Here is a 16,101-nt window from a genome sequence, read left to right as displayed (position 1 = left end):
CAAAAGGAACAGTGATGGCATCTACATTATAAATCTGAAGAGGACCTGGGAGAAGCTTCTGTTGGCAGCTTGTGCCATTGTTGCCATTGAAACCCTGTTGATGTCAGGGTCATATCCTCCAGGAATACTGGCCAGTGAGTTGTGCTGAAGTTTGCTGCTGCCACTGGAGCCACTCCTATTGCTGGCCGCTTCACTCCTGGAACCTTCACTAACCAGATTCAGGCAGCCTTCCGGGAGCCTCGTCTTCTAGTGGTTACTGATCCCAGGGCTGACCACCAGCGTCTCACAGAGATGTTGTATGTTAACCTGCCTACCATTGCTCTGTGTAACTCGGATTCTCTCTGCATTATGGGGACATCGCTGTCCCATGCAACAACGAAGGCTCTCACTCAATAGGTCTGATGTGGTGGATGTTGGCTTGGGAATTTCTCTGCATGCATGGCACCATGTCCTGTGAACACCCATAGGAGGTCATGCTTGATCTGTGCTTCTACAGAGATCCTGAAGAGATTGCAAAGGAAGAGCAGGCTGCTGCTGAGAAAGCTGTGACCAAGAAGGAATTTTAGGGTAAATGGATTGCTCCAGCTCTTGAGTTTACTGTTCTCAGCCTGAGGTTGCAGACTGGTCTGAAGGCTGCAGGTGCCCTCTGTGCGTAGGCAGCAGGTCCCCACTGAAGACTGCAGTGCCAAGCCTGCCACAGAGACTGGTCTGCAGCTCCCACTGCTCAGACCACTGAGTGGTCTTCAGCTGTTCTTCCACAAGCTCTTCAACAAGATGGAAATAACGCTGATGGAAAATTAAAATTTTTCTTAAATACCAGCTTAAGAAAAATAATAAATAATAAAATAGAGTTTGTCCTTTATTGTTGTTTGTGGGAGTTCTTTATATATTTGCATACAAGTCTTTTGTCATATCTCAGTCTGTGGCTTGCCTATTTATAAAGTAATTGTTACTTACGAGAGAAAAATTTAATTTAAATTTGATGTTCTGTCTTTTTTATGGTTAGTATTAACATTAGCTCTATTCAAGAAATCTTTGCCTACTTTGTAGTCAGAAAGATATCCTGTTTTCTTTTTTTCTAGAAACTTCATGGTGTTCTGGGTTTTTATACTTAGTCTAAAATTCATCTTAAATTAATTTTTGTGTTTAGAAGGGCATAGGAGTCAAGGTTACCCCACCCCCCAATGTGCACATCCATTTGTTTGAACAGTATATATAAAAGACTTTTGTTTTTTTCCTGTTATATTGAGTTGGCCCCTTGGTTGAAAATAAATTGCCTCTGTACGTTGTGAGTTTATTTTTAGAGTTGGTGCCATTGAACTCTTGAACTTTGTCTCTCCTTACACTAATGGTCCCCATCTTGATTACTATAGTTCTGTAAGTCTTGAAATATGACCTCAAACTTGTTTTCTTTTTTAAGAAATGTTTTAGCTATTTTTTGTACCCTTTGTACTTACATATATTTTTAGAATTACCTTATCAATATTTTCAAAAGTACATGCTGCAGTTTTGTTAGAGACTACCTATATTGAATTTGTAAATTATTTTGGGGAGAATGGTAATTTGAAGTCTCATCAATTTGGGAAAATGATCACTTCAAATTTTATTTCTGTTGTATCATTCTCTTTTGCTTCTTTTTTGGGGCCATCTAATGTACATTACATAGTTGGATCTTATGTATTTTCAAGTTCTTTATTCATTCTTCATTTAGATCAGGGGTCCTCAAACTATGGCCTGCGGGCCACATGAGGCAGTGTGAATTGTATTTGTTCCCTTTTTGTTTTTTTACTTCAAAATAAGATATGTGCAGTGTGCATAGGCATTTGTTCATAGTTCTTTTTTTTTTTTTAAACTATAGTCCGGCCCTCTAACAATCTGAGGGACAGTAAACTGGCCCCCTGTTTAAAAAGTTTGAGGACCCTTGTGCGGCGCCTGTGGCTCAGTCGGTAGGGCGCCGGCCCCATATACCGAGGGTGGCGGGTTCAAACCCAGCCCCGGCCAAACTGCAACCAAAAAATAGCCGGGCGTTGTGGCGGGCGCCTGTAGTCCCAGCTACTCGGGAGGCTGAGGCAAGAGAATCGCTTAAGCCCAGGAGTTGGAGGTTGCTGTGAGCTGTGTGAGGCCACAGCACTCTACCGAGGGCCATAGGGTGAGACTCTGTCTCTACAAAAAAGAAAAAAAGTTTGAGGACCCCTGATTTAGATAGTTTCCTTTCATTCTCTCTTTACCTCTGTTTTAATATTAAACTTACTCATTGAATTTGTAATTTGTTTTTGTATGTTTTAGCTCTTGAATTTTATTTATTTATTTATTTATTGTTTTAGGTTAATTTGAGGGTACAAAGAATTTGTTAAGTAGAGTCCCTCTTATAATTATGTCCCTCCCCCAAAAGGTATGCCATACATCCTAACATTGTGCCCAGTAATTGGGAGCACACCATTTCCCACTCCCTCTTTACCCTGCCCCCCCACCTTGAATTGATGTGGGTTTTTCTCTCATGTGGGTGTGAATTAGATTGTATACTGGCTTCATGTTAGTATTGAGAACATTGGATAATTGTTTTTCCATTCTTGTGATACTTTACTAAGAAGAATGTTTCTCAGCTCCGTCCAGGTTAATACAAAAGATGCCAAGTCTCCATCTTTCTCACGGCAAAATGGTATTTCATGGTATAATATACCACAGCTTATTAATCCATTCCTGAGTTGGTGGGCATTAGGTTATTTCCATGTTTTGGTAATTGTAAATTGAACTGTGAAACCTGGTGCAAATTTCTTTACCCTAAAATGATTTTTTTTCTTCTGGGTTTAGCTATTGAATTTTCAGTTAGGTCTTTTTTGTTTTTTATCTTCCACATTGTTTGCTAACACACTGAGTTTTATCTTCTTTTTACGCCTTTGAACTTAAGTCTAAAACTAGATGTCTGGAACCTGTGTGAACCTGTTTCTGTTTTCTGTTGTTTCTTCTGGGTTTTGTTCCAACTCATCTTGAATCCTGTGAGCCTGTTTGTATGAGAGGGAATGTGTGTGTGTGTGTGTGTGTGTGTGTGCGCGCGCGCGCCTCCTGGGTGAGGGGCACAACTGTAACAGGGACCTTACCTAACAAATGCAAACATTGTAAGCTAATCCTTTGTACCCTGCTATTCTGAAATCTAAAAAAATGCAGGTATGTATGTGTATACGTACATATAGTGGACATTGGATTTTTTTAGAAATGTGGGATTTAATATCTTCCTCCAGAGGGGATGTTTTATTTGATTCTTCCTAGTGTACGTAGCCACCAGCACTTGGAGTCTGTTCATTCTTATTTTAGGGAGTGTGATGATTTGATACTTTGCTGTGGATCCGGGGAGTCTGTATTTCCAGTTTACCTCTTCTAGGATATAGCCTTTCCCAACCAAAGGAGAGGGTGTTGTATTAGTGCTGCTACCCTTTGGTGGGACCTGGTTTCTAGTTTCTAAACCTCATGCTAACTTCATAGCCCTTGGGCTTCCCTCTCCTAAATCTCCAAATTCCTGTAGGAGAAACATGTCTCCCAGGTTCTCTGTCCTACTCTCAGTCTTCATCCAGCAAATTTTGGGTTAGGATCTTTTCTTCAGTGTTCCATTAACTCTGTTCAGCCATCAAGCAGGTGTTCTGTATAGTTTTCCTTTTCCTTTGCCAGAGGATTGGTCTGAAATACTTAACTTTGCTTTAGTGAAAGCTGCAAATTGAATTTTTATGTCCCCAAATGTTTTGTCATTTTTCATTATTATGACCTGTACAACTAAGAGAAATGAATTTTTAGTCTTCTGCCAATGTCCTGTTTGAGCAGGAGTTCTATATTGAATTTTAAAATGTTTGTCATTTGTGGTGAGCATCTGGATGCTGACATGTACTAGGCTGTATTTTTTAGATCACTTTACCATTCAACAAATTTAAATAAAAACAGGTAATTATTTAAGCTTTAAAACTTTCCATTTATTCCTTCTATATAGTATGTCGCCCATATAATGACCCTGAAGTTAGTAAGCACCTCTATTACAATCAGAGAAGACAGAAATATTCCAGAAATACTAAAAATTCAGATAATTGGCCTGGGCACTCAAGTATCTCAGCGACCAGGAGCACAAGCACTTAAGTAAGTTTTAAAAAACTTGTTATTTCAATTTTTGTTTCTAGTTATGATTTTAGCACAAAAATGATGTCTTAACATTAAAAAAATTTATTAGTAGTAGTTTTTCTTTAATTTGTTTTCCTTGTGTGTACCAAGATAGTCTTTTTATTTTTGTTTTTGTTGTGTTTATTTGGAAACTTCATCATTTGTTCCACATTCCCTCCTTTCCTTCACAAATAATTGTTGGAAACCCTTTCGGATTATAGGATAAATACTGCGAAAGATTTGGATAGGGACAGTAAGTTCTCTGTTTTCAAAAAGTTTGTGTTACTGTTGGTTAGAGGATATGCAAAAAGTTAGTAATTCAAGAACTATATAACATATTAGACAACTCAGAGGTAAAAAAAGGATTGTGAAACTCGTAGTCGATGCGACCTCGTAGTTGATGCTACACGAGCTCAGTAGCATCAACTACTATTGTCTCAGGAAGACAATAATCGGGCTAGAAGGCTTACGCCAGCTGAAGGAGAAGGACTAGAAGCAGGGAGAGGTGGGAGCGTGTTGGGGGCAGCGTGGAGATAGGGAGAGGAGTTCCTCCATGTTGCATGAGCTTTTATTCAGAACTTGCAGTATTCTGGAGTTAAGTAAAATGGGTTTTTTGTCTGGATAAAGAGGAATTAGAAACAACAACAGCAACAAACTAGATTGTGTTGGTAATAGAATGCCAGGCTAAGGAGATTGAACTTTGGCTCTGGGTAATGAGCATAATCCTGGTTCTCAAAGGCCTGTTAAGGGAAATTTATATTTTAACCTATTATATTACAAAGGGCATTATTTATATCACTTCCATTTTCTTCATTGCTTTGTAGGGTGGAAGCAAAATTAGAACACTGGTATATAACAGGTCTGAGACAGCAAGATACTGTGCCATCACTCGTGGCTTCAATTGGTAATACTACATCATCCTTGCTTAAAATAGAGTTTGAAACCAATCCGGAGAATAGTCCTGCTGACCAGACTCTGGTTGTTGAGTCTCAGCCTGTGGAGGTCATCTATGATGCTGTAAGTACAAGGAGAAAGCAGTTCTTTCAAAAAATCACCTTATGCTTCTGAATTTGTTTTTTTCTTATTTCTCCCCTTTCATTTTAACATTTATTTACTTACCAGCTACATTTCACAACAAGTTTTTCTTGTTTCAAAAGCAGCATATGATTAGCTGCTAATTTTGATTTTTTAATATGATATAATTTTTTTCTGCTGTAATGGTTGTGCTTACATTAAATTAAAAATATGTGACATACCTTTAAAAATCCATGTTTATTATACCAACTCTACTCCCAAATAGTTATAAACTGCCTTGCTACTTCAATTCCTTCCTTTGTCTTCAGTGTTTGGAACTGATCCAAAGAGCTTTAGGATTAATGAAAAGAAATTTAAATATTCACATGAGAAAAAATATTCAGCATTTATATGTTATTGCAAATGCTGATTCTTCAAGTTCTGTATCTGTGCCTTGACCTTTTACTCAGGCTGTCTTATCCATCATCTCAGATTGATGGGTGTAGTTACCAAGATGGATGTAGTTCACTATTTGTCCCATCACTTAGAGATTGGCCTCACTCTCTTGTTGAGATCCTTGACTTAATTTTACTTAACAGTATAGAGCTGGGTTCATTGTGTATGTAGAAGGAAGTATATAAAGACTCCGGAACTCATTGGTGGTGGTAAAATACATGAAACAAAATTTACCATTTCAACCCTTTTCAGGTATACAGTTCAGTAGTGCTAAGAACATTCACATTGTTGTACACCAATCTCCAGAACTCTTAAAGATTTCTGTTTTTTTCTTAAGTTCAAGTTTTACATGTAGACAAAAGATGAACAGCTGTTTCCCTATTTTATCTTTAAACTTCAAAGTGCAAAGGAATCCAGTAACAGTGTAGAGAAGTGGAATTTCACTTTCTGACTAATTGGAGACTAAAACTAGAAGTACTCTCCATTGCTCCATCCATGTGAACACTGGAGGATGTGCTTGGCAACTTAATGACATGCACACATTTGTTGTCTCTCCAATAAGTTTCCTTGGTTTCATTTTTTTACTCAGTACAGTTTCTCTTTTACTCCATTAAAAGATGTAGTGGGACACAATATCTTTATTATTTCTCATTTCAGAGCCACACCTATTTAGCATTGAAGTGGAACCTTAAAATTTATAATATAGAAGGTACTATATATAATTTGGCTATGTTCTAAAATTCTTTTACAGAAAACCATCAATGCAGTGGTTGAATTCTTTCAGTCAAATAAGGGATTGGATCTTGAACAAATAACATCAGCTACATTGATGAAGCTGGAAGAAATTAAAGAGAGAACAGCTACAGGTAAAAAAAAAAATGACCATTTACATAAGTATCAACTAAACTTCAAAAATTTTTTCTGTTCTGATATAAACATTATATTTAAAATAGTATAGATTTTAAGAACAAAAGAGTGCAAAGAACTAAAGAGTGGACATGGCTTACTTGAAATCAAATATACCTGTCAGATTGGGTGAGAAAGAGAATAATATGAGGTGCAGATGATGATGCCTGCTATTATTTTTAAGAACTCTGCTCAGGATGAGCTTAAGATTGAAAATATCCCTCTATCTTACTTTCTTTTTTTTAAATTAAATCATAGCTGTGTATATTAATACAATCATGGGTTACAATGTGCTAGTTTTATATACCATTTGAAATATTTTCATCAAACTGTTAAGTTAACCTTTCATCAAAGTTAACATAGCCTTCACATCATTTTCTTAGTTATTGTGTTCACACATTTATACTCTACACTCAGTAAATTTAACATGTACCCTTGTAAAATGCACCGTAGGTGTGGTCCCACCAATTACTCTCCCTCCACCCATCCTCCCCCTTCCCCTCCCCTCTCTCTCCTCTTTCCCCTTCTTCTTGGGCTATAGTTGTTTTATAGCTTTCATATGAAAGCTATAAATTGGCTTCATAGTAAGGCTGAGTACATTGGATACTTTTTCTTCCATTCTGGAGCTACTTTGCTAAGAAGAATATGTTCCAGCTCCATCCATGTAAACATGACAGAGATAAAGTCTCCATCTTTTTTAAGGCTGCATAATATTCCATGGTGTACATATACCACAATTTATCGATCTATTCATGGGTCATCCATCTCACTTTTTAAGAAATTTTCTCACAACACTGTATGTGAATCTAGTTTTAAGAATACATACTTTTATATAATGTGTCCTCTAAGCTCAGGCCAACTATTTTATCTGGTTGCTTTACTAAGGAAATAATAAATTCTTCTATTCCTGGATAAAATACTAGCTATGATAGGTTTATTATACTGTGCTATGATATGTTTCCCATGGACTATATGCAGTTTTCACCTTACTTACGGAATTGAGAATCTCATTTGTGAGATAAACTGACATTTCTTCATAATACTTATCAGGTAAAATTCTTATTGTCGTTGTTAATAGAATGATCACATATTTCAACTTCATCACGTAATCTTTCATTGTGTCTTTGCCTTCTTTAGGACTTACACATATTATTGAAACTCGAAAAGTCTTTGATTTAAGGATAAATCTGATGCCTTCCTATCTAGTAGTTCCACAGACAGGTTTCTATTATGGAAAGTCAAACCTTCTGATTTTAGATTTTGGTACATTTCAGGTATGTATATTCATTTTTTCCTCAGAATTCACTTAATGTTTTGACAATAGGAAATTGTAGATATATGAATGTGTATTTGTTAAAGCGTTGTCAGTAACTAAATACAGCAAGAGGAGAACATCTAGATTTTGGATTTTTAATCTTGCAGAAATTCAAAGCTTTGTTAAAGGTAAATATTTCAAACTACACAGGACTTCACAAAGTTCATGGAAAAATGAAATTAAAAGATAAAAATTAAAAATATAAACTTTATTTTCAACATAAGCTCCATTAAGTTTAAGACACTTTTGTAAGTGATAATATCAGGCATTTAGTCCCCTACAGAACTGAGGTCCAGAGAATCTAAGTGTGTCAAGGCAGTCTTTTATAATATTATTAGCTGAAGAAAAACCTGTGCCCTTTAAATATTTTTTAAGATCAGGAAACAGGAAGAATTCAGAAGGAGTCAAATCAGGACTGTTAGGTGAATCACACTGTAAGAATGCGTAATGATTTTCCATCAAAACTCTTGCAAAATTGCCTTTGTTTGAAGAGAGGAAGAAGCAAGGAGAGTTGTTGTGGTGAAGGACTCTGGTAAAGTTTTCTCAGGCATTTTTCTGCTAAACCGTTGGTTAATTTTCTCAAAACACTCTCACAATAAGCTGATGTTATTATTCTTTGGCTCTTCAGAAAGTCCGTGAGCAAATACCTTGAACATCTCCCCAAACGGTTGCCATGTCCTTTGGTCTTGATGGGTCCCCTTTGCTCTGACTGGACGACTCCCACCTCACTACCCATAGCCATGATTTGCTTGTGCTTTGTCTTCAGGGTTGTGTTGGTAAAACCATGTTTTATCTCCTATTAACAATTCTTAACAAAATGCTCCAGGATCTTGATTCCACTTGTTTAATATTTCTATTGAAGGCTGTACTCTTGTCTGCAGCTGACCTGGGTATAATGGTTTTGGTACCCAGGGTAAAGTGGAAAGTCTGCTGAACTTTAATTTTTCAGTCAGAATTGTGTCAGCTGAACCAGTTGAGATGTCTGTGGTGTTGGCTATTGCTTCTACTGTTAATTATTGCTCCTATTCAATTAGGGCACAGGCATAGGATTAACTTTTTCCTCTCAGATTGATGTGATGGTCATCTTCATCACTAGTTCCTTCTTAACAAGAGTTATCCTAAATTCGTAAATGCTGATTTCTCTGGGTCATCGTTCCCATATACTTTTTTGTAAAAATCAGTGATTTCACCCTTGCTCCACTCACACTTCACCATAATTTCAAGGTTTGTTCTTGATTCAGTTTTAACAGAATTGATGTTGCTCTGATAAGGGGTCTTTACAAATTCATGTCTTATTCTTCTTATTGCATCAAACTAGATCCTGTTCAGACATGTTGTAACAAGTTAGAATGAGTTTATTTGATTTAAAATAATTTTGAAATCCATGCATAGTTTTTCATAATACACATCTTCCATGAACTTTTTGAAAACCCCTTGTACATGTATAGTCCTGAATTGATCTTTGCTGCTACTGGAAAGGGGGAAAATGAATTAGAGATTGGAGCTGAATTCTGATAGGTATAGTAGAGAGATGGAACAAAACCGTGCTATTTTGTGTGAAGGGTGTAGGGTGGGCTGTTGTATTGCTGAGCCATAACTAGCTATTACTCTTGAAAGCCTGGTGAGGGAGGTGTTGCATGTTAGGAAAGGTTATTTGAGGCAGGGAACTGTGTAAATGATCTCCTAATTAATGTGCTGGGCACTTATTTCTCAACTATAATGGAGAGGTATGGTGAAATATTTCTAACAAAGTATTTTTAAATAATTATCAAGATATTAAGCAAAATGTGAATTCATTAGGGACTATAATTTCATTTTAACTTAGGTTTAAGACACATAACTAAAGTATGTTGATGTTTGTACATTTCTATTTTGGAAAAAAAAATGAAGTTTTTCCTCTGTTTTAGCTCAATAGTAAAAATCAAGGTTTACAGAAGACTACTAATTCATCTCTGGAAGAAATAATGGATAAGGCATATGACAAGTTTGATGTTGATATAAAAAGTGTGCAACTACTCTTTGCAAGAGCAGGTAAAGCATTATTCAACTTCTAGAACCTTGAAATTAATGTTGAGTAGCTTTGGTAACACATGCGTACATATGTGTGCATGTATATCAGCCTTTTAGCACAGCGATTTTGCACACATACCCATTGGTCACTTAAGGAAACAAGTAGGAGTCTGTCAGTGTAAATCATTGTCACCATATAGTAGATACAGTCTAAAAACCTTAAAGGCAATTAATTAAATTATTTCCCCAAAGGTTTGGTTTTATTCTGCCTAATCTAAGATGGTGGTTTTTTAGACTTCTTTAGTTTCTAGAAGCAATAAGTATTTATTAATTATCATTGAGCAATAAGTATTTATTATCACTTTGGGGAAGGTTACTGGAGGAAAAGACAGACATAATCTCTGTATGCAGAGTTTATTCTCTAGTAAGAGTAATGAGCTTTATTAAAATTTAATATAAAATGCTCTACTTAATTTTTATATCCTAGGAATTTATGAATTCCTTGAAGGAAAGTATTTATGCAGACCATTAAAATGGCATTTTCTTTCACATACTTAAGCATAATTGTTTGAATTATAAGTGGTAGAAGGTGTTCATCATTGCCGTCAGTAGAGATCTGCATAGGACTTCATTAACATTGGAAAATTTGTCTCTGAGACGTTCTTATTGGAAGAGAAGTGATTATTATACTTTTATTTGTCATAAAATCTTGCTTGATAGAACTCATTTTTCCTTTGGAATTGTGTGCTAAGCCAATGTAAATATTTCACTTAAGAGCTTCATATACCTCTTTTACCCACTCTTTCCTCTGTTTGTCCCCCTACTTTTCACTGTAACCATTCACTTTGATCACTAATCCTAGAATCAAAGTACTAAATTCGTTGTACTTTTTCTTGTTTACTTGACATGCAAGATTTTATATGAGCATTATGCAAATATTTAGAATTAATTTTATGTCACAGTCTTTGATTCTTGCCTATTGATATTATAAAACCAGGTTATTTAACTTGTATTGTGAAAGAGGTAAAAGTTGATAATCAGTCTGTTTTAACATAGAATGGTTTTCCACAGAATACCTAATAATTTAAAAATTTAATATTTTAAATGATTTTCTAAAGAGGAAAACTGGAAAAAGTGTCGATTTCAGCGTCCATCAACTATGCATATATTGCATCCCATGGATATTCATGTTGAGTTGGCCAAGGCAATGGTAGAAAAAGACATTAGAATGGCCAGGTAATGTATGAGTTTCTTTTGTATTAGAAAATTAACAAGGTGAAATATATATGCATCGGTTAATCAGTTTTAAAGAAGGAAAGATAGATTTCTGTAGGAGACAAAAAAAGAATTACTATTCAATTTTGTAGTAGAAACTTTTAACAAAATACATATTTGAACTACGAATCTCCTGTCTTATTTCAGAAGTATTTGAACTTTTACATTCTTTAGAAGTTGGTAATCCATGTTTTCTGAATGTATTCAATTGAAAGTTAACTATTAATGAAATAAAATCTTCTGAAAAATTTGAAATTCTTTTGATCATGCAATTATGTAGAATCCTAAAAAAACCTGAGGAAAAAAACATAGAAATTGAATTTTTTTTTTTTATTATTAAATCATAGCTGTGTACATTAGTGCAGTCAAGGGGTACAATGTGCTGGTTTCATATGCAATCTGAAATATTCTCATCAAACTGTTCAACGTAGCCTTCATGGCATTTTCTTAGTTATTGTATGTAGACATTTGTATTCTGCATTTAGTAGGTTTCGCCTGTACCCATTCTAAGATGCACCGTAGGTGTGGCCCCACCCATTACCCTCCCTCCACCTTAACCTCCCCCCTCCCTTCCCCTTCCTTGGCCCTTTCCTCATAGTCTTGTGCTATAGTTGGGTTATAGCCTTCATGTGAAAGCTATAATTTAGCTTCATAGTAGGGCTGAGTACATCGGATACTTTTTCTTCCATTCCTGAGATACTTTGCTAAGAAGAATATGTTCCAGCTCCATCCATGTAAACATGAAAGAGGTAAAGTCTCCATCTTTCATTAAGGCTGCATAATATTCCATGGTATACATGTACCACAATTTGCTAGTCCATTTGTGGGTCGATGGGCACTTGGGCTTCTTCCATGACTTAGCAATTATGAATTGGGCTACAGTAAACATCCTGGTACAGATGTCTTTGCTATATTGTGATTTTTGGTCTTCTGGGTATAAACCTAGTAAAGGAATTATAGGATCGAATGGCAGGTCTCTTTTCGGCAGGTCTCGAAGTATTCTCCAAACATCCTTCCAGAAGGAACGTATTAGTGTGCATTCCCACCAGCAGTGTAGAAGTGTGCCCTTTTCTCCACATCCACGCCAACATCTCTGGTTTTGGGATTTTGTTATGTGGGCTTCTCTTACTGGGATTTGGTGTTATCTCACAGTAGTTTTGATTTGCATTTCTGTGATGATTAAGGATGATGAGCTTTTTTTCATGTGTTTGTAGATCGTGCGTCTGTCTTCTTTAAGAAGTTTCTCTTCAAGTCCCTTGCCCACCCTGAGATGGGATCACGTGTTCTTTTCTTGCTAATAGATTTGAGTTCTCTGTGGATTCTGGTTATTAGACCTTTATCGGAGGTATAAGCTGCAAATATTTTCTCCCATTCTGCGGTCTGTCTGCTTGCTTTACTTACTATGTACTTGCCTGTGCAGAAGCTTTTTAGTTTGATCAGGTCCCAGTAGTGTATTTTTGATACTGCTTCAATTGCCAGTGGAGTCCTCCTTATAAAATACTCACCCAGGCTGATTCCTTCAAGAGTTTTCCCTGCACTTTCTTCAAGTATTTTTATAGTTTCATGTCTTAAGTTTAAATCTTTTACTCAGTGAGAGTCTATCTTAGTTAATGGTGAATGGTGTGGGTCCAGTTTCAATCTTCTACAGGTTGCCAGCCAATTCACCCAGCACCATTTGTTAAATAGGGAATCTTTTCCCCACTGAATGTTTTTAATTGGCTTGTCAAAGATCAAATTACGGTAAGTAGCTGGATTCATCTCTTGGTTCTCTATTCTGTTCCAGACATCTTCACTGTTCTTGTGCCAATACCATGCTGTTTTGATCACTATCGATTTATAGTACAGTCTCAGGTCTGGTAGCGTGCTTCCTCCTGCTGTGTTTTTATTGCTGAGTAATGTTTTGGCTATTCGAGGTTTTTTCTGATTCCATATAAAACGAAGTATTATTTTTTCAAGATCTTTGAAATACGACAATGGAGCTTTAATAGGAATTGCATTAAAATTATGTATTTGTTTGGGTAGTATAGACATTTTTAACATTTTTTTTTTTTTTTTTTTGTAGAGACAGACTCTCAGTTTATGGCCCTCGGTAGAGTGCCGTGGCCTCACACAGCTCACAGCAACCTCCAACTCCTGGGCTTAAGCGATTCTCTTGCCTCAGCCTCCCGAGTACCTGGGACTACAGGCGCCCACCACAACACCCGGCTATTTTTTGGTTGCAGTTTGGCTGGGGCCGGGTTTGAACCCACCACCCTTGGTATATGGGGCCAGCGCCTTACCGACTGAGCCACAGGCGCTGCCCAGTATAGACATTTTAACAATGTTGGTTCTTCCCAGCCGTGAGCATGGTGTATTTTTCCATTTGTTAACATCTTCAGCTACTTCTTTTCTTAAAATTTCATAGTTCTCTTTGTAGAGATCTTTCACGTCCTTTGTTAGGTATACTCCCAAATATTTCATCTTCTTTGGCACTACTGTGAAAGGAATAGAGTCCTTGACTGTTTTCTCGGCTTGGTTATTGTTGGTATATATAAAGCTACAGATTTATGGGTGTTGATTTTGTAGCCTGAGACATTGCTGTACTCCTTGATCACTTCTAAAAGTTTTGTAGTAGAATCCCTAGTGTTTTCCAGATATACGATCATATCATCTGCGAAGAGTGAAGGTTTGATCTCTTCTGACCCTATGTGGATACCATTGATCGCCTTTTCTTCCCTAATTGCAATGGCTAAAACTTGTTATGAGCAATGGAGACAATGGGCGACCTTGCCTGGTTCCTGATCTAAGTGGAAATGATTTCAATTTAACACCATTCAATACGATATTGGCTGTGGGTTTGCTGTAGATGGCCTCTATTAGTTTAAGAAATGTCCCTTTTTAAATTTTTTTTTCTTTGTTGTTGGGGATTCATTGAGGGTACAATAAGCCAAGTTACACTGATTGGAAGCGATGCTGGATATTATTGAAAGCTCTTTCTGCATCAATTGAAAGAATCATATGGTCCTTATTTTTTAGTTTGTTTATGTGCTGAATTACATTTATAGATTTATGTATATTGAACCAGCCTTGAGACCCTAGGATAAATCTCACTTGGTCGTGGTGTATAATTTTTTTGATGTGTTGTTGGATTCTGTTTGTTAGGATCTTATGAGTATTTTAGCATCAATATTCATTAGTGATATTGGTCTATAATTTTTCTTTCTTGTTGGGTCTTTCCCTGGTTTGTGGATCAAGGTGATGTTTGCTTCGTAGAATGTGTTGGGTAATATTCCTTCTTTTTCTATATTTTGGAAGACGTTTAGTAATATAGGTACTAGTTCTTCTTTAAAGGTTTGGTAGCATTCTGACGTAAAGCCATCTGGTCCTGAGCTTTTCTTTTTAGGGAGATTTTGTATAGTTGATGCTATTTCAGAACTTAATATAAGCCTGTTCAACATTTCCACTTCATTCTGGCTAAGTCTTGGTGGGTGGCGTACTTCCAGGTATTGGTCAATTTCTTTCAGATTTTCATATTTCTGAGAAAAGGGTTTCTTGTAGTATTTGTTAAGGATTTTTTGAAATCTGATGGGTCTGTTATTTCATAGTTACCATTTCTGATTGATGAAATTTGAGATTTTACTTTTTTTTTCCTGGTTAGGTTGGCCAAAGGTTTATCTATTTTATTGATCTTTTCAGAAAACCAACTTTTGGATTTATTGATCTGTTGTATAATTCTTTTGTTTTCAATTTCATTTAATGCAGCTCTGATTTTGGTTATTTCTTTTCTTCTGCTGGGTTTGGGGTTGGAGTGTTCTTCCTTCTCCAGTTGCTTGAGATGTCTCAGTAAGTTATAGACTTCCTCTCTTTCCGTTTTTTTGAGGAATGCTTGCAGTGCTATAAATTTCCCTCTTAGGACTTCCTTTGCCGTATCCCAGATATTCTGGTAATTCGTGTCTTGATTGTTGTTTTGTTCCAAAAATTTGGTGATTTCCTTCATAATCTCGTCTATAACTCATCTATTCTTCATCATAAGGTTGTTTAGCTTCCATGTTTTTGTATGGGTATGCAGGTTCCTGTTGTTATTGAGTTCAACTTTTATTCCATGATGGTCTGAGAAGATGCAAGGAATAATTTCTATTTTTTTAAATTTGCTGAGGTTAGATTTGTGGCCTGGGATGTGGTCGATTTTGGAGTATGTTCCGTGGGCTGATGAGAAGAATGTGTATTCAGTTTTGTTGGGATGAAATGGTCTGTAGATGTCTGTTAAGTCCAGATGTTGAATGGTTAATTTTAAATCTGAAATTTCTTTGCTTAGCTTCTTTTTGGAGGATCTATCCAGCACTGCTAAAGGGGTGTTAAAATCTCCAACTACTATGGAACTGGAGGAAATCAAGTTGCTCATGTCTGTTAGATTTTCTCTTATAAATTGAGGTGCGTTTTGGTTGGGTGCATAAATATTAATAATTGAAATCTCATCATATTGAGTATTACCTTTAACAAATATGAAGTATCCATTCTTATCCTTCCTTATTTCGGTTGGTTTAAAGCCTATTGTGTCTTTTATTGTGTATTGTTTAAAGCCTATTGTGTCAAAGCAGGATTGCAACGCCTGCTTTTTTCTGCTTTCCTTTTGCCTGGAGTATAGATGAGCATCCCTTCACCTTGAGTCTATATTTGTCTTTTAATGTAGGATGTGATTCTTGTATGCAGCAGATATCTGGCTTGAGTTTTTGTATCCAGTCAGCCAACCTGTGCCTGTTTAGAGGACAATTTAAACCATTCACATTAATTGAGAATATTGATAGGCCTTTCGAGAGTCCGGTGGACATTTTTAATCCTTTTGCGACTGTGCAAGTTGGAATTTGATCAAAATTTTCTGGGTGGGTTTACTTTTGTGGTGGAGGATTATGCTGGTCTTTATGGAGGATAGGTCTGAGAATATCCTGGAAAGCTGGTTTAGTTATGGCAAATTTCTTCAACATGTGAATGTCATTGAAGTATTTAAT

At 36.4% G+C, this 16,101-nt stretch overlaps 1 protein-coding gene across 2 annotated transcripts in view; it reads left to right on the top strand.

Annotated features, from left to right (window-relative positions):
• The window catches only part of VPS13C (vacuolar protein sorting 13 homolog C), a 217,649-nt gene that overhangs the window by 72,176 nt on the left and 129,372 nt on the right, over window positions 1-16,101 (top strand). For both annotated transcript variants that reach the window (XM_053595814.1, XM_053595815.1), the window contains exons 17-22: window positions 3,977-4,119; window positions 4,965-5,157; window positions 6,362-6,476; window positions 7,654-7,790; window positions 9,739-9,862; window positions 10,960-11,077. In XM_053595814.1, coding sequence (XP_053451789.1) covers window positions 3,977-4,119; window positions 4,965-5,157; window positions 6,362-6,476; window positions 7,654-7,790; window positions 9,739-9,862; window positions 10,960-11,077 — 830 coding nt within the window. The remainder of the gene's footprint in view (window positions 1-3,976; window positions 4,120-4,964; window positions 5,158-6,361; window positions 6,477-7,653; window positions 7,791-9,738; window positions 9,863-10,959; window positions 11,078-16,101) is intronic.

This window comes from Nycticebus coucang, chromosome 6 (assembly GCF_027406575.1).
Source record: "Nycticebus coucang isolate mNycCou1 chromosome 6, mNycCou1.pri, whole genome shotgun sequence".
Taxonomy (NCBI): Eukaryota; Metazoa; Chordata; class Mammalia; order Primates; family Lorisidae; genus Nycticebus; species Nycticebus coucang.
This window is presented reverse-complemented; position numbering and strand designations above follow the sequence as displayed.